The following is a 19009-nucleotide window of genomic DNA, read 5'->3' as shown; positions in this document are numbered from 1 at the left end:
GACCAATTCTGCACCATTGAGTGGGAGGACGAACAAGTCCAAAATAAACTCATGTTTCCCCAATAACAACAAACATTAGAGAAAATTGTGGTGTAATGTAACTCCTCGCCATTCCTTACAAGAACCTTGAAAGAATGGTTTGGTTCAGTGATTAGGTCCAATTGCTTGTCAATGCGATCTTGAAGCAAGTTGTGTGTACTTCCACTATCAATTAAAATGGAAATTGGGCTTTTATAATTTTGGCCCACAACCTATAATATTTGAGGGATTAAGTGACCCATGAGAGCATGCAAGTTAATTGTGTTGGATCAGGTTCTTGTGGGCTTGGTGGTGTGGGATCCCCGGGTGACTCTATCTCATGCCACAGATGTGTCGCATAAGTCTCTGCAATCTCCTCAAGTTCAACAATGAGCAAATGAAACTGTCATTTATAGTGGTGTCATAGTTGAAACTGTTTGTAACAATTGTAGCACAAATCCTTCTTTCGTCGTGTTTGCAGTCCATAAAGTGAGAGGCGCTTTATTAGTGTTTGGGTTTTTGGTGGTGTGACGGGCATGGTTAGCTCAAACGATGAACTAGAGTTAATAATGGTGGTGAGTTGGAATGATTTTGCGGAAAAAGGGGTTCGATCGAAGAACGCATCCTCTTTTAGTTTGGCTAAGTGAATAGCCTGCGCGAGGAAGAGTGGTTGAAAGCCTTGGACCTTGCGACAGATGGCTGGTTTGAGGCCTGATATAAAACAACTCAGGTAAAATAGTGGTGGAAGTCCCATGTTGCGGTTAGCTAAGGCCTCAAATTGAGCTTGGTACTTTTTTACTGACGTCGTCTGACACACTTTGAGCAAAGCTTCTTTGGGATCCTCATACAGGGACAACACAAATATGGATTCTAAGGGGTGAAGAAAGGTTGACCAACTTAGCAATTGGGCATTGGGGTGCATCCACTTAAACCATGCCAAGGCTTCTCCTTCCATATAGAAGAAACATATGCACAATCATTGATCATCATGAGTGAGATGATAATCAAAGAATTGATTGATCTTAAAGATCCGTCCTAACGGATCCGAGCCATTAAAACGAGGTATGTTGAGTATGTTGAGTTTCATAGTGGTGGTTGGGAAGGATTAGATATTAAGTCCTTGAGGTGTGAACAAGGAAGTGAATCCGGGAGATGGAATACATGCACGAAGGTCATGAAATTCGGATGTGAGGGTTATGATGTTGGTCAAGACTTTAACTTAAAATAATTGTTGGCTATGAAAGAGTTGGTTGAGGATGGATGTGATTTCCTCGATGGAAAGAGATGGAGGAGGAGTCATGGTCAATGAGAGCATTGATTTACTATGAATGTGCTAAGATAATGAGTAAGAATGACAGATAAATTCTAATAAATAACAAGTATTAGTAGACTCACCCTCTAATAGACATGGTAAATGTAAATCATAGCAAGAGAATAATCTAGAATTACTTGATTATTTTCTACTCTCTTTCTCTCACTTAGACATGACATAATTAGTAAAATACTTAGACTTTCTTGCATTTCTCTTAACACATTGATGAACCAACTCATCCTCTTCTTCCTAGATTTACCTTTATACATATTTTGTTGATTTATAATATTTGAATCATCTTATCTCCAAACTCTTTTTTCCCTCACGAATGTTTTATCCTATTGAATTTTTTCTATAAAATTTTTAATGAAACAAAAAATTTCTTATACCTTGTAATTTACTATAGTCTCCCAAAATTCTTTTATATCTTTATATTTTTATTTTTATTATGAAAAATCTTAATATTACCTTTATACCTTTTGCTTCTATAAAAAAAACGATTATACGGTAGATTCATAAATGAAATTGAACATGTGTATTCATGTAATTACAAAGTCTTAATAGATTATAGTGTAGTAATCTGAATAGTTGTTAAAAAAAACAGTTTGATCATAATCAAGTAACAGTAACTTGTATTCGAATAGATTCACAGACACTGTGAATGCGTGACCGAATTCATTTCCATTCAAATGGGTGCTGCCACAAAGGTAAATTGCTGGAAACTTTCTGGAAAAAAAAAGCAAAGGGTTGCCTTCCTTTCCTTGTATGCCTTTTAATTTGTCATTTGACAGATGCATTTCAGACAGATTCACCGTCACGAAAGAAAAAAAAGTTAAGAAATCATAATCTTCACAGCACAAAACAAAATCATCTTTATCCCTTTGTTTCGGGTAAGGAGGGGAAGTAAAGTAACAAAAAGTATCAACAACTATCCGGTGCACAAAATAAGAATATCACATATCAGTAGATCAGATCCATCTTCTAAAGCCTTAAAACCTATAAAAAACAGATAAAGATAATGATAAAAAATGCATCGAGATCCCCTTTACCCAGTGACGATATGAACCCCAATGGCAACGAGTAAGATAGTGATGAGTCCAAAGTAAATGATGGCGTGAACAAGAATGGAAGCACCGCTTGTTTGCATGTTCCCGAACTCTATTATTCTTCCTCTTCCCGGAATTTGAAACAGCAGACCTGGACAGAGAATCACAAACAGCACCACCGCAATCACCACCGGACCCCAATCAGCCATTTGAAGCTGCACACGAGCAAGAAACGGAGAGAATCGAAAATGGGAAAAAGAAGGGTTTGTGTGACAAGGAGTGTGGCTGTGGAGTGGAGTAAGATCTGGAACCGTTTAGGAGTAATAGAAGAGACGTTTACGTTTGTTTTGAGGGTTTGGGGAAACACAGAAGTTGATAACCGTCCGTGTGACACGTGTCAGCCTCATTTTCGGTATTATTTCGATCTCTCAAAAACACCTCTCTCACGATACGGACGAAATCTGTATTAGGAAAGGAAGAAAAACAAACTCAAAACACCGGTTGTATTTTCTAGGGGTGAATACAAACCCGTGGCCCGACTCAAACCGGGTTGTCTTTTTCACGGGTCATCGGGTTTTCGGTTTAAAAGATCAGTTTTCAATTGATAGTAACAATTGGGTTTGGGTTTACAAAATCGGTCTAGTGTTAACTCTGGTTGTTCGGTGAAAACCATCTTAAAAAATTTCAAAACCATCGACTTTTAGTAATAGGAAAAGTTTGTCAATTGACCCTCTTTATCTACTCTACAACTTTTCTTCTCAATATTTCCCAAATATTTAAATAAAATTTCGGAGTAGGCATGCCTAGGCTATTGATTGCATTTTATTATTAAACATGCACTTGCCAATTTTTTATTTTATTTTTATAAACAAGTTCTTTGTATTAAAATGACTACTAGGAGTATTCGACACTTTATACAAGAAAAAAGAATCAACAGTTAAGCCACCCAAGCAAAAACTTAGGATTTAAAATCAAGACATGCATCAATTAACTTATTTATAATTTAAAAAATCATTGATTTTTATATGATATCATTATCTAATTAAGAAGTTAATCCTATCTAAAAGATTCAAAGAAGATAAAGTTTCTCATTTGAAAAAAAATATTGTTCCTGCATAATCAGATAATCCGACAAATTGTAAAAAGAAATGTAAGTTATCAATGAATCTGAAATTAAAAGAAAAACTGAAATGGGTAAGGTGTTGATTAATCGATTATGTTGCAACAATAAAAAGGATTCAAAGCCAAGTATGAATATTCGACCATAACATAGTGTTGACTGACCAGAAAAAGAAGAGATGGTTCACATTTTCATCTCGAAAAAAACGGAGTGTGCATACGATGTTATGGTTCCCAATAATAATTCCTCTCTTTTCAAGCTGGAGTTTGGTTGGCAGATGATTAAGACGAAGTCTCCAACAAAAGTATTGCATATTGAAAGGAATATTTGTTTTCTAGATAAGAGTCAAGCTTATAAAATTTACTCAAAACAACAAAGGTCTGGATTTTCTAAATCAAAAAGAATCTAATAAACATTATTAAAAGAATAATCGCTGCAGCTTTTGCACCACATAAATTTACTAGATATTTACTTTTCTTAATCTTAAGATTGCATATTTATTAAAAAAAAATTAATATAGATAAAATAAAAATGATGAAATATTTTTTGTTAAGTCAACCAAGCAAAAACTCAGGCTTTAAAATCAAAGACATCTATCCAGATCAACCGACAAATTAACTCATTTATAATTTAAGAAATCATTGATTTTTATATGATACCATTCCCTAATTAAGAATTTAATCTTATCTAAAAGGTTCAAAGAAGATAAAGTCTCTCATTTGAAAAAAATATTGTTCCTATATAATCAAATAATCCGATAAAATGTAGAAAAAAATACAAGTTATCAATAAATTTGAAATTGAAAGAAAGAACAGAAATGGACAAGGTCTTGATTAATCGATTATCTTGCAACAATAAAAAGGATTCCAAACCAAATATGAATATTCGACCATAACATAGCATTGATTGGCCAAAGAAAGAAGAGATGATTCACATTTTCACTTTGAGAAAAACAGAGCGTGCACACGATGTTATGTCTCCCAATAATAATTTCTCTTTTTTCAAGTTGGAGCTTGGTTGGCAGACGATTAAGAAGGAGTCTCCAACAAAATCATTGCATATTGAAAGGAATATTTGTTTTCTAGATAAGAGTCAAGCTTATAAAATTTACTCAGAACAACAAAGGCCTGGATTTTTCAAATAAGAAAGAATCAAATAAACATTGTTAACAGAATAATCGATGCAACCTTTGCACCACACAAATTTACTAGATATTTTCTTTTCTTAATGATAACACATTTATTATATATTTTTTTAATATAGATAAAATAAAAATGATCAATATTTTTGTATTATATATATATATATATATATATATAATATATATATATATATATATATATATATATATATATATATATATATATATATATATATATATATATATATATATATATATATATATATATATATATATATATATATATATATATATATATGGAGTAGGGTGGGAGAAACTCATTCACTATTGGAGACATGTGTGGATGATCATTTATTATATTGAATAGTGGTGGAGGTGGTGGCGGGGTTGGTCCAAGAAAGTGAGGATAGAGCTGAAAATGCTTAAACTTGCCCCTGTTTGTCCCTCCCTATTGTAATGCCTACAAAAATACGATGGCAATATAATTTGTTAATCGATGATATTTATGTATAATTTTTATTTATAAATCACTTGTATCTAGTTTTGTGGTGATAAATATTAATTTTTAAAAATTTATTGATTTTTAATACATAAATTAAAAATAGGTCTATCAAATAAGTTTTTCATTTTTCTTATCTCAAAAACATGTTTTCAAAATAAAATAAATTTGTATTTTGTTCTTTTCCTAAAAATAATTCTAAAATATAGAAATAAAATTGTTTTTTTAACCCAAAATCTATGAATGTAACAACTCAGTTATAAATAGTGGTGTAAATCCCATGTTGCGGTTAGCTAAGGCCTCAAATTTTTTTACTGACTTTGTACACCTTTTGAACAAAGCTTCTTTGGGATCCTCATAAGGACAACACAAATCTGGATTCTAAGGAGTGAAGAAAGGTGGATCAAGTTAGCAATTTGCCATTGGAGTGCATCCACTTAAATCAAGCCTTGGCTTCTCCTTCCATATAAAAGAAATGCACAGCCATTGATCATCATGAGTGAGATGATAATCAAAGAATTGTTTGATCTTAAAGATCCGTCCTGACGGATCCGAGTCATTAAAACGAGGTATGTTGAGTATGTTGAGTTTCATAGTGGTGGTTGGGAAGGATTGAATATCAGGCCCCTGAGGAACAAGGAAGTGAATCCAGAAGTTGGAATACGTGCGTGAAGGCCATGAAATTCAGATATGAGGGTTGTGATGTTGGTCTATGAAGAAGTTGGTTGAAGACGAATGTGATTCCTCGATGGAAAGAGATGGAAGAGTCATGGTCAATGAAAACACTAATTCACTATGAATGTGCTAAGATAATGTTAATATAGCATAATTATATTGCTTTTAATCCCAATCCTACACATGTAATTTTCTGTTACAAGTTGTTATTTAACCGTTATTACCCAATGTATATATACTAGTTATTGTATCTTTGTACAAATCAATCAATGAATAAGAGTTTTACATCTTCATTTCGTTATCTTCTTCCTTTCCTTATCTTCTTCATTCTCTCTTTCTTATTGGCTTCATGTGCCATTCTTGCACCATTAACATGGTATCAAAGCTTTAAAATCTCTGGTAGCCATTGATCTCCCTCTTCCATTTCCTGTTTTCTCTCGTTGTTCTGCAATTTTTCCCTACTTTCTCTACTGCAGAATCAATATCTTCCAAGAATATCCTTTGATTCTTGATTTCCTATTCTTCAATGGCCTACCAGAACTACCATAATTTTTCGAAAAATTCCACAAATCCTTTCTATCTCGATCCTAATGAAAATCTGGCACTCATTCTTGTGACTCCATTACTCGATGATAAGAACTATCACAGTTGGTCAAGGTCGATGCATATTGCATTGATTTCGAAGAACAAATAGAAGTTCATCGATGGCTCCTTAACCAAACCTCCGGTAGCATATCCTTTATATGCTCCATCGATTCGATGCAACACCATGGTACTTGCTTGGTTACACTGTTCCATCTCAGAAGTCATTTCCAAATATATCTAATGGATCGATAGTGCTACTGGTGTTTGGAAGAACCTCCAAACTCGTTTTTCTCACAGTGACCTATTTCACATATCTGACATTCAAGAAGATCTTTACAAGTTGCGTCAAGATAATCTTGATGTATCAAATTACTTTACCCAATTAAAAGTTTTGTGGGATGAATTGGAAAATTATCTCCCTATTCTTACATGTTCATGCGTTATACCTTGTTCTTGTGGTATTATTGCTTCATTTAGGAAGTATCATGAACAAGATTGTGTGATTCTCTTTCTAAAAGGATTAAATGAAAAATTTACACACTATAAGTCGCAAATTATGATGATGAATCCCCTGCCGGACATTGACAAAGCATTTTCTCTTGTTATTCAACAAGAACGAGAGATGCATAGTTCAGTAGCTGCTATGAATCCTACTGCTACTAACACTAAGGAAACTGTGGCATTCTAGATTCAAACCAACTCAGGAAATTATTATGGAAAACCTAACTACTCAAAGGGAAAGACTCAAGGTTTATTAGTGCTCAAGGTCATAATCGTGTATGCAGTCATTGTGGAAGAACAAATCATACTATGAAGACTTGTTTCACGAAGCATGGTTATCCACTTGGATTTAAAGGGAAGAGTAAATTTTAGAATGCTGGCAATAGTGTTCAACCCACTACTGCAGTTAACACTACATTTGATACTTCTCCAGAAGGCTCAACAACATTTTTTTTGGATTCACTCAGGAGTAGTATAACAACATCATAGAATTACTTCAACAGTCCAAACTTAGTCCTCAAGTCAATTCTATTTCAATTTCCCCTTTTGCCATGAATTCTCATTCAACCACTCAAAATGGTAAGCATGCTAACCTATGGATTCTTGATACTGGGGCAACATACCATATTTCATTTGATAAAACTGCTTTTCATACATGTTTTAATATCATACATGTGCATGTTAATCTACCCGATGGTTCTCATATCACTGCATCCATGTCTGACAGTGTCATTGTGTCACCTTTTCTTACTTTACACAATGTTCTTTACATGCAAATTTTTCATGTCAATCTTATCTCTATTGCTAAGCTTGTCAATAGTAATAACTATTCTGTTTATTTCACTGCTGATACTTGCCAAATCATGCAGAATCTTTCCAAGGCAATGATTGGTACAACTAGGTTGCAACAAGGACTGTATGTTCTTGACTCTGCACCTCAACCTTCAGCTTATAATTCAATTACTAATGATACTTGTAATCTTTGGCATTATAGATTAGGACACATTTCTGATATGGGTTTAAATACAGTTGTAAAATTGTTTCCTTTGATTCCTTGTACAAAGAATAATAAACCTTGTGAATCTTGTCATTTTGGCAAACAGAAAAAGTTTCCCTTTTCTCATAGTAATACTCAATCTTGTCCCCCTTTTGAAATACTCCCTGTTGATGTATGGGGCCCTTTCTCTACTATCTTTGTTTCTAGGACACAAATACTTTTTGCCCTTGGTTGATGATTATAGTAGACACATTTGGGTTATATTTCTTAAAACAAAAGATCAAGTTAAAAATAGTCTCATTCAGTTTATAGCTTACCTTGAAAATCAGTTCAAATCATCCCTAAAATGTCTTAGAACAGATAATGGTACATAATTTCTACCCTTATCTGAGTTTCTTTTGTCAAAAGGCATCACACACCAAAAATCTTATGTTGAAACACCCCAACAAAATGGGGTGGTTGAAAGAAAGCATCAACACATTTTAAATGTTGCTAGAACCTTATATTTTCATTCAAATCTCCCTTTGAACATGTGGAATTTTTTTGTTCAACATGCCATCCACTTAATAAATAGACTATCTTCTCCCCTTTTAAAAATGAAAAACCCTCATGAACTCTTATTCTCTCAACCATCCTCCTTAATACATTTAAAAGTTTTTGGTTGTTTATGATTTGCCACAACCTTACAAGCTCATAGAACCAAATTTGACCATAGGGCCAGAAAATGTGTATTTCTTGGTTACAAGGATGCCACAAAGGGTTTTATCTTGTATGATTTGCACAACCATACTACCTTTGTCTCTAGAAATGTTATCTTCTATGAAAACAACTTCCCATTCAAAATTAACCAGAATACCACAAATCAATATAAACAACCTCAACCTAACCCACAATCTCATTTTTTTTCTTGATGATATACTTATTATGCATAGGTATGCTACCACTACTGATATGCCTATTTCACAGGAAAGTGAATTACAAACTATCCATCAGGAAACTGACACTCCTACTGGCCCTTTTGACTCAACCACATCCCCTATATCCAATATCCAACATCCTGAGCATATTACCTCCAGTAGTCACAATCCTATCCATAATACTGACACTTATAGTCCAGTAGATAATAACCAATCTACTCAATCCTTTCCCAACAGCTGTAACCCTATTTCTAGTATCCCTCATATTACTCTGGTTGATAACACCTTATCCCTCCCTATAGTTCTTACTGATAATTCAAATCACATCCAACCTATGAGACAATCCAACAGAAGCTCTCACCCTCCTAGTTACTTAGCAGATTATCACAGCTATCCTGCTATAAACAAATCTCATGCATTGCATTCAAATGCTTTTAACATTGCATATCCTTTATCTTCAGTACTTACTTATGATAAATGTCTTCCATCTTATAAACATTTTTGTTGTGCCATAGCCTATAACACTTAACCAAAATCTTTCACCCAATCCATTAAGTTGGAATGTTGGAAAAATGCTATGAATGTTGAATTACAAGCTCTTGATGAGAATCACACTTGGGATGTTGTTGAATTACCTTCTAGTAAGAAACCTATTGGATGTAGATGGGTTTATAAAATCAAATACAGGGCAGATGGATCCGTTGAAAGGTACAAGGCTAGGTTGGTTGCAAAGGGATACACACAAATGGAGGGCATTGATTATTTTGATACATTCTCACCTATTGCAAAAATCACCACAGTTAGAGTCCTTTTAGCTCTTACAGCAATCAAAGGCTGGCATTTAGAACAACTTGACATTAATAATGCTTTTCTCCATGGGGATTTAAATGAAAAAGTTTATATGAGTATTCCTCCTGGTATGTACACTACTTCTACATCTCAAGTTTGTAAACTTCATAAGTCAATCTATGGTTTAAAACAGGCTAGCCTCCAGTGGTATGCCAAACTCTCATCTTTTTTAATCTCTATTGGATATTCTCAATCCAAAGCTGACCACTCTTTATATGTTAAGGTAACTCCTCATAATTTTTCTGCATTGCTAGTTTATATGGACGACATTGTGTTAGCAGGAGATTCCATTGATGAAATTCACTCTGTCAAACATTTATTAGATCAAACCTTTAAGATCAAAGATCTTGGTCAGTTGAGGATTTCCTTGGCTTTGAGATTGCTCGATCCCACACGGGAATTTTCTTCAATCAACGGAAATACACACTTGATCTCCTAGAAGATAGTGGATTTCTAGTTTCAAAACCTTCTGCAGTTCCTTTTGATCCTAACACCAAACTATTTGCTAATGATGGTCAGCCATTAGAAGATCCTACAAGCGGTTAATTGGCAAATTAATCTACTTGACAAATTCTCGGCCAAATATTGCCTATGTTGTGCAGCATTTAAGCCAATATGTTTCAATCCATTACTCCCCCACTATCAAGCTGCAACGCGGATCCTTCGATATCTAAAAGTTGTCCCTGCAAAAGGCTTGCTTTTTTCTGCTTCCAACAATCTCAAATTATCAGCTTTTGTTGATTCTGACTGGGCTCGTTGCCCTGACACTAGGAGGTCTGTTACAAGTTATTGTATCATCCTTGGTTCTTCTTTGTTGTGCCGGAAATCAAAGAAACAAAACACTGTGTCTCGCTCTTCAACTGAGGTAGAATATCGAGCTTTAGCCTCACTGACGTGTGAGCTTCAATGCCTACAATTCATATTCCAAGATTTCAAGATCAATTTTTCTCAACCTGCTTATGTATTCTGTGATAGAAAATCTACTATATATCTTTCTCACAATCCTACGTTTCATGAGCGAAGCAAACACATTGAACTTGACTGTCACGTTATCCGTGAAAAGCTACAATCCAAGTTAATCCACCTGTTACCGGTCTCGACAAAGTCTCAGCTTGCAGATGCCTTTACTAAACCATTACACTCGTCTTCATTATCTTCCATTTTATCTAAGTTAGGACTATATAGCATCCATAGTCCAACTTGAGGGGGGATGTTAATATAGCATAATTTATATTGCTTTTAATCTCAACCGTATACGTGTAATTTTCTGTTACAAGTTGTTATTACCCAATGTATATATACTGGTTATTGTAGCTTTGTAGAAATCAATAAATAAATAAGAGTTTTACATCTTCATTTCGTTATTTTCTTCCTTTCCTTATCTTGTTCATTCTCTCTTTCTTCTTGGCATCATATGCCATTCTTGCACCATTAACAGATAGTGAGTAAGAATGACAGATAAATTCTAATAAATAACAAGTATTATTTCCATCAAACTCTTTGCCTTTCATTCATGTGCAAAGTAGTACAATCTTAGCTAAAATCCAAGAGCATTATTAACAAAAACTTGGTAAGTAATAGCAAGAGAATAATCTAGAATTACTTGATTATTTTCTACCCTCTTTCTCTCACTTAGACACGTCAGTAAAAAAAAGTACCAAGCTGAATTTGAGGCCTTTTATGTGATACTAGATTTTTTATTTTCACTCCACGGAACAAAAGTGAAAAAAAGTCGAGGAACAATGAAGCATTTAAGGCGAATCCACCGCATGGTTTGAAATTGCGGACCGCGTCACTTGATGCGGCTACAATATTACGGTTGCGGTCTGCAATGCATCGACAACAGACCGCAATTGCGGTGTGAATGTAAATCACACGTAATAACTGCAACACTGTCGCAACGTTGCCGCAACATAATGGTAATTACCGCAACAAAACCGTATTTCCACCGCAACAACTGCAACACATGATTCTTATACATAATTCAATTTTGATTTTAAAAAAAAAAGTAAAGAATAAGAATTTTTTATGCAGGAAATGAATCTAAAAAGCAGGAATATTAACTTTATGTCCAATTTTGTTCTACATCAAGATTCCAAATACAAAAACTAATGACTTTATGTCATTCCTTCTCCTCCATTAAGATTCCAAATACAAGAGTTTTTATTTATTTATACTGTCTTAGCTTCAATAATTTACATTCACTAATTCATACCTTCAAGACTTCATGTTGATCTTCTTCTCTCTTGGTTGCATTTTGTGAAGCAGAATTGAAAAAACTCACATTTTCTTCTCCAATTTCATCCATTTGAAGGTATGAACTTTGAACTCTACTTCACTTTCTCACTTCACTCATAATCTTTGCAATAGTTTGTTATTATAGTAGATTTGTGATAGATTTACTTTTAGTATATTCTTCATCCAATTTCATTCATTGTAGTAGATATGTGGTTATTGGTTTTTTTCATTTTTGTTACAAGCGTGTGAGACTTCATATTGATCTTCTTCTCTCTTGGTTGCATTTCTGTTAGTGGTTTTTATCATTATGTTATTTCTTTTATTTTATTGACTTTATGACTTGTACTTTATCACATGTATGTTTTATTTATTATTTAAATTTTTAGCTAAAAATTTTAGTGAGTGAGTGGGAGGGAATTTAGAGAGGGAAACTAGAGAGAACAAATTTTAGTGAATAAATGAGAGGAAATTTATAGAGGGAATAAATTTTATTAGTTAAATTTTTAAATTGTATTAGTGAATAAATGAAAGAGAATTTATAAAGAAAATAAATTTTTAGTGAATGAATTTTAGCTAAAGTTTGTGATGCTTGAATAATTTTAATTTTTTTAAGAATTTATAATCTTGTGTCTTGTAGTTAATTATGTAAATATTAAAAAAAAAGCTAATTATTAAATTTTATTCATCCAATACTTAAAATAAATATTTTATTTTATTGACAAACACTTTTTGTTTATTTAAATTAATTAACTAAATTTTAAAGAGAATATCATATTTTATTTAAATTTTATATTTATAACTAATTATTTATATATTCAATTAATAGGTATTATTGAATAATGCCTCAACGAGAACAATTTCCTACAAAAGGTTTGGATGGTGCTCCAAGTGAGGATATTGGATGGTAGTTTGGAACACCAGAACCCGGAAATCGCAATAATGTTTGTTGTAAACTTTGTAATGTAGTAATAAAAGGCGGCATTACATGACTGAAGCAACATATAACACACATGAAAGGACAGGTTACGGCTTGTGGTAGAGTAACAACTATGGTTAGAGAAAATATGATGAAACTTTTACTTGATTCAAAAGCAAAAGGAAATGATTCTAAGAGAAGAAAAGAAGAATTTGAAGAACGTTTAAGAGGAGATGATGAAGATGCAGATGAAGACATGAATACTCGTATTGATGATCAATTGAGATATGCAACACAAGAAAGCCTTAGATCACACCGAGAATGGGAAAATATGCAACAGTTCAGACGAGAAACAAGAGCTTCTGAAAATGCATATGAACATGGTGGAAGCTCTCGTGTTAGTGTTAGTGTTAGTGGCGCTGAAAGGCCAGAAGAGATCTCTTTTTCTTTGAGATATACTAATATTGATCTTGTTAGGAGTCAAAGTATGAAGCAACCAAGAGTTGGTAAAGGATTTTTGAAGACTTGGAGAGGTTGTAAGTAAATTTATAATTTACGAGCGTTTGCCTATGAATTTATCTAACTCTCCTTGGTTGCATAATTTGATTTATACTGCTTCTGAAGTGGGAAAAGCCAAATGCCCAACTCCTTATGAAATCTCAAATGTTTACTTAGAATCTGAATATAAGTAAATGTTAAAGTGGATAAATAGTATGAAAAAAACTTGGCAAGAAAGTGGAGCAAAAATAATGCGTGATGGTTGGACAAACAGTATCAACCATACTCATATTATGAATTTCTTGGTATATTGTCATAAAGGTACTGTATTTTGAAAATTTGTTGATGCTTTTGATGTTGATAGTAGAAACACTGACTACTACTTTCAATTATTGGATAAAGTTGTGGAAGAAGTGGGTGAAGAGTATGTAGTCCAAGTGGTAACAGACAATGAAGCCACATTAAAAGCAGTTGGTCAAAATCTTATGGAGAAGAGGCCACATTTATACTGGTCTTCTTGTGCAGCTCATTGTTTAGATCTTTGCTTGGAGGATATAGGAAAAAAAGAAAAGCATACATAATTTATTAAGTGAAGCAAAAATGGTGACAACCTTCATCTATAACCACACATATATTGTGAGGCTCATGAAAAAATATACAGGTGGTAGAGATATTGTTCGTCCTGGTGTTACCCGATTTGCAACACAATTTCTACAATTTCAAGCAATTGTGAGACAAAAGGAAGGTCTTGAAAACATGTTCAATTCTGAAGAATTTAGAAAAACAAAATATGGTAAAGAAAATAAAGGTCTGGGATATGAAGCAAGGAAAATTGTTATAAGTAGGGACTTTTGGAGTAAGGCTAATGATATATTGAAAGTATTTGAGCCAATTGTAAAAGTTTTGAGACTAGTTGGTGGTGATGAGAAACCAACAATGGGTTTCATATATGAAGCCATTGATCGATCAAAACAAGCAATTCAACAAAATTCTCGTTATCATTCCAAATATAATGATATCATTGAAAAACGTTGGAAATTCATGCATTCTGATCTTCATTCTGCTGGTATGTGAATATATTCTATAATTTCAATTTTGTCATGGAATTTAAATTTATAATATCATATCCTTAATAACTGATTTTTACTTCAAAGTTATTTTCTTAATCCGCAATTTCAATATGGAATTGAAAATGGAAAAGTTGTGTATAAAGAAACATTTAATGGAACAACTAATGTAATCATGAAGATAAAAAGAAACATGGATGATCAAATCAAAGTTTTACACCAAGTAAGTAATGGATATTATATTTTCATTTGATAAATTATTTATTAAGAAATTTGTTTATGTACTTATATGTTTTGTTATATTACGTAGCTAACACTTTTTAGAGAAAAAAGTGAAACTTTTGGTACACCTCTAGCTCAAAAATCTTGGTCTAAAATGGATGCAGGTAAAATACAATTTTTTTAAAATAATTTTTTATAAATATACTTTATTTTTTTAATATAATCAATAATGTTCTTTTTCTCTTCTTTGAAAAGCCCAATGGTGGAAATACCATGGTTCATATGCTTATGAACTTCAACGTTTGGCTATGAAAGTTGTTAGTCAAACAACCTCTGCCATAAACTGTGAGAGAAATTAGAGTACATTTAGCTATAACCACACAAAGACAAGAAACAGATTGAAGTACAAAAAATTGCATAAGTTTGTCTTCACACATTACAATATGAAGTTGAGAATGAGGGATAAATTAAGGAAGAGTCAGGAAGAGATAGAAGTAAATTTTGATCCGATAAATCTTGACTATATATTTCAAGAAGATCCATTATCTCTTTGGATAGAAGAGAGAGAAAATCCATTATTGGATGGAGTTTAAAATGCAGAGTGGTTGTCGATAGTTGATACAGATGATGAAAATGTTGATGATAATAGTGAAACTAATGAAAGTGGTGGTGGTTTAAGTCCACCAAGCAGTAATAGTGGTGACGGGGGTGGTAATGAAGTGGATAATGAAGGTGAAAGTGAAGGTGGAAGTGGAGGTGGTGATGATGAAGGAGAAGATGATGAACTTGATCCATATCATGAAACACCACTAAATTATAGGCGTCATAGGAACTTAACTGATATGGATCATTCTGACAACTTGCTAATTGAGACAAGAGGAAATGTGTCACAATCTGGAAGAAAAGGGAAAAGGAAACAAAATGTTCCACTTGAATATTCTTCCTCTTCTAGTATTGCTCATAGTTTTAGTGATTTTAGGATTGGTGATTCAGCACAAAGTAGTCAACAATCTTATCCACCTGTTTATCAATATTCATATTTCAACCCTTATAACCAATATCCTAGTGATCAAGCTCCTCAGTACTACCAACAATCAACGAATTATCATAATCATTATCATCAACAATCAAGTGATGATTTTTTTGGTTATGTCTTTGGACAGGGAGCTACACAAGATGACAGTTAGAGTGAAAATACAAGTTATGCTCCTTCACGCCATTCCACTATGTGGTAGAAAGAGACATGTAAGTCATATTTTAAAACATTTGAATTTATATTTAGTTAACTCTATGTGTGAAAAGTCTTAATATTAAATGCAATTTAAAGATACTAATTAAAGAGTTTCATCATTTTTTTTTGCAGTGGACATCTTTATGTGACAAAATGATGTTGTTTTTCACCATCAAGATTACAATATAGGACATGAATATATTTTTATCTATAGTCTTTTTTATTTTAAATAAATTGTAACTTATATTATGTGCTTATGTTTGATGAAACATACAATATTATTTATGATAATTTTTGTTTCATTAGAATTCAACTTAAATTATACATAAATATCATACAATAAATATGATACAATAGTTTAAAAGTGAATTAAAACTAATACACAATTATAAATACAATTATAAATACAAGAAACATAAATAATTACAATAATTTTATAGTTTTTTTATATTTAATATGTATATAAAATAATTTCACACCGCAATACCGCATTAATCGTAACCGTAATTTAAAACCATGATCCACGGTCACAAAGCATATATGAACGATAATCACAATCTTAAACAAAACAAGGGAACATAGCAGATCAATCTTCTAAACAAATAAAAAGACGGTCTTAAAAAAATACAAAAACAAAGAAAATACATCGAGATGGATCCTCTTTCCCCCGCGGTGAAGATGTGAACGCCAATGGCAACAAGTAAAATAATGATGAGTCCAAAGTAAATTATGGTGTGAACAAGAATGAAAGCACGACTTGTTTGCATGTTCACAAACTCAATTATTCTTCCCTTTCCTTGTATTTGAAAAAGCAGACCCGGACATAAAATCACAAACAACACCACCGCTATCACCATCGGACCCCAATCAGTCATTTGAAGCTGCACACGAGCAAGAAACGGAGAGAATTGAAAATGGGAAAATGGAAGATTGTATGACAGCGAGTAGTCTGCAACTTCAATTCTGTATTTGTACGAGACACGGAAATATAGATAATACTCTGAGTGATACGTGTCACTCTCATTTTCGATATGATTTCGAAACATCACGTCTCCATGACGATATGTCTTTTATAAATTCAACATTTTATTTATTCATACGTGATGTAAGACTTAACCACTCAAACTTGTATTCAATAACACCTCATGTCGAGGTCACTATTAGAAGTTTTATTGCAATTCAAATGTATGAATTGACTTAGACAAAGGAGATTCTGCACTTGCACAAGTTATCTTGCATTATGCTCCAGAGGGGTGAGGCAAGGGGATCCCTTGTCTCCCATTCTTTTCTGCCTGGCAGAAGGTGTCCTCAGCATAGTGATCTCCAAATTGGTTTCTGATGGAAGTCTTGAGCTCATAAAATCCTCCAAAAACAATTATGTTCCACCTCATATCATGTAAGCAGATGACATATTGGTATTCTGCACTGGTAAGATGTCTAATATTTGCTCTCTAAAAAAGATCTTCACTGAATACTCTAATGCTTATAGCTCGATCTTTAACCTGAACAAATATTTTATATACTCTAGAGATATTACAAGAAGGCATCTCAAAAAAATCATTGCTCAAATTGATTTCAGAAAAGGAACCCTCCCATTTTCTTACCTTGGGGTTCCTATTTTTATAGATAGAGTCAAAGATGCTCAACTAATGCCCACCATTGACAAATTTTTGGCAAAGTTGGCAGCTTGGAATGGATCTCTTCTTTCCATGGCAGGGACAGTGACTCTGGAGAAGTCCATAATTCCGAGTATGATCACATACACAATCAACATATACTCCTGACCAATTTCTCTACTCAAAAGAATTGAAGGGGCCTGCAGAAATTTCATATGGTCTGTAAATATCCAAAACAGGAAGTTGGTTGTGGTGTCTTGGAAGAAAATGTAACATCCTTTTCATAATGGAGGGCTTGGTTTGAGGTCCCTAATTCAGTTAAATGAAGCCACCAATCTCAAATTTCTTTGGGATATAATGAACATCCATGAGGCTTGGGCCACTCTTCTCAAGAACAGAATTTACAAGGCAAATGTGTAGATGTTTGATTGGCTGCATTGTATGGTAAAACACTAGCTGGATTCTAATGTCTTGACTGATGTCATGACATGCTGTGGAGATGACTGTTTGACTGCATTGTATGTTAGAATACCTAACTGTACTCTGATGTCTTGACTGATGTCATGACATACTTGAGTTGTATGCTGCAGATTTAGCTAATACAGGATCTACTGAATGTCAAACTAGATGTTATGACATTCATCCCTGTCAGCAGTTACTGAGGAATAGAACAGCCGGTGTTCTTTAATAACTCAGTATTTATTTCCAGTCTGTTTATCAAGGGGATAACATACCTGACACAAAGCCTACTGTCTGAATGTCAAACTGGATGTTATGACATTCATCATTGACAGCATATACTGAATAATAGGCAGGTTGGTTGTCTGCTACAGTTTAGTATATTTCTCAGTCTGCTTATCAAGAGGATAACAGACCTGACGTAAGGCTCATTGTGTAAATGTCAAATTGGATGCTTTGACATTTATGAATGTACGCTGTTACTGAAGTATGGACAGATTGGTCCTGTACAGTACAACAAATTTGTACAGTCTGTTTTCAGGAAGATAACAGACTTAGCATATGGTCTATGCTTTGGATGTCAAACTAAATGTTGTGACATTCACTCCAGGCAACATATGCTAAATTGTAGGTTGTTTAGTTTTTCTGTTTCAGCATTTTTCTCAGGCTATTCTTCAGGAAGTCAACAGCTGAGCTAAAATCCAGGAAACCAACAACTAAGCTACAATAAACGAACCTAACAAATAGCCTATTTGTTAGTAACCTAGTTGTGGAATTTAGGTTAACTCGCTTGACCTTAAATTCAGGAAATACAAGTACAAGGCCCAAGTGCTGCAATATAAAAGGATGGCAATCCTTCTTTCAGAACTCGGGGATTTTAGGCGTGAAGATTTTGTGTGTCCATCATACTTCACTGCTGTATTTTTGTGTGTCTTGTATTAGGTGTATCTTGTGAGCCAAGCTATTATCACTGAGATGATTGCATTGGTATAGGGTGTTCATTGAGTTGTAAGTGTTGTGTCACTCTAAGCTTTTAAGTGTGAGTGCTGTGTATCTTGATTAAAGCTGTTAAGCACAATCAAGAGTTGTTTGAAGTGTGACT

The 19009-nt window shown here is 33.5% G+C and overlaps 3 protein-coding genes across 3 annotated transcripts; 1 reads left to right on the top strand and 2 right to left on the bottom strand.

Moving 5' to 3' along the window:
- Positions 1-2178: 2178 nt before the first annotated feature.
- On the bottom strand, positions 2179-2847 carry LOC127107965 (uncharacterized). The gene has a single exon (XM_051045316.1). It carries the CDS (start codon positions 2583-2585, stop codon positions 2376-2378), a length of 210 nt encoding a protein of 69 aa, XP_050901273.1. The 5' UTR covers positions 2586-2847; the 3' UTR covers positions 2179-2375.
- An 11065-nt stretch (positions 2848-13912) lies between these two features.
- On the top strand, positions 13913-15788 carry LOC127102062 (uncharacterized). Its single transcript, XM_051039479.1, has 5 exons — positions 13913-14378; positions 14514-14602; positions 14690-14765; positions 14857-14946; positions 15217-15788. The coding sequence occupies exons 1-5, from the start codon at positions 13913-13915 to the stop codon at positions 15786-15788; spliced, it is 1293 nt and encodes a 430-aa protein (XP_050895436.1).
- Positions 15789-16164: 376 nt separating this feature from the next.
- LOC127102061 (uncharacterized) lies at positions 16165-16707 on the bottom strand. The gene is made up of 2 exons (XM_051039478.1): positions 16478-16707; positions 16165-16207 (listed from the first exon to the last, which is right to left on the bottom strand). The coding sequence occupies exons 1-2, from the start codon at positions 16705-16707 to the stop codon at positions 16165-16167; spliced, it is 273 nt and encodes a 90-aa protein (XP_050895435.1).
- Positions 16708-19009: the final 2302 nt, after the last annotated feature.

The sequence above is a fragment of the Lathyrus oleraceus genome, chromosome 7, assembly GCF_024323335.1.
Source record: "Lathyrus oleraceus cultivar Zhongwan6 chromosome 7, CAAS_Psat_ZW6_1.0, whole genome shotgun sequence".
Taxonomy (NCBI): Eukaryota; Viridiplantae; Streptophyta; class Magnoliopsida; order Fabales; family Fabaceae; genus Lathyrus; species Lathyrus oleraceus.
This window is presented reverse-complemented; position numbering and strand designations above follow the sequence as displayed.

What these genes read in the sequence shown, in the direction of transcription:
- LOC127107965 (XM_051045316.1), bottom strand. Translation starts at nt 2,585, where the DNA reads ATGGCTGATTGGGGTCCGGTGGTGATTGCGGTGGTGCTGTTTGTGATT.
- LOC127102062 (XM_051039479.1), top strand. Translation starts at nt 13,913, where the DNA reads ATGGTGACAACCTTCATCTATAACCACACATATATTGTGAGGCTCATG. An exon ending in TTCTGATCTTCATTCTGCTG is followed by an intron (nt 14,379 to 14,513) that starts GTATGTGAATAT and finishes AAAATGGAAAAG; the next exon opens with TTGTGTATAAAGAAACATTT. An exon ending in AACAACCTCTGCCATAAACT is followed by an intron (nt 14,947 to 15,216) that starts GTGAGAGAAATT and finishes GGTTGTCGATAG; the next exon opens with TTGATACAGATGATGAAAAT.
- LOC127102061 (XM_051039478.1), bottom strand. Translation starts at nt 16,707, where the DNA reads ATGACTGATTGGGGTCCGATGGTGATAGCGGTGGTGTTGTTTGTGATT. An exon ending in GAAAGAGGATCCATCTCGAT is followed by an intron (nt 16,208 to 16,477) that starts GTATTTTCTTTG and finishes ATTGTGTATTAG; the next exon opens with TTTTAATTCACTTTTAAACT.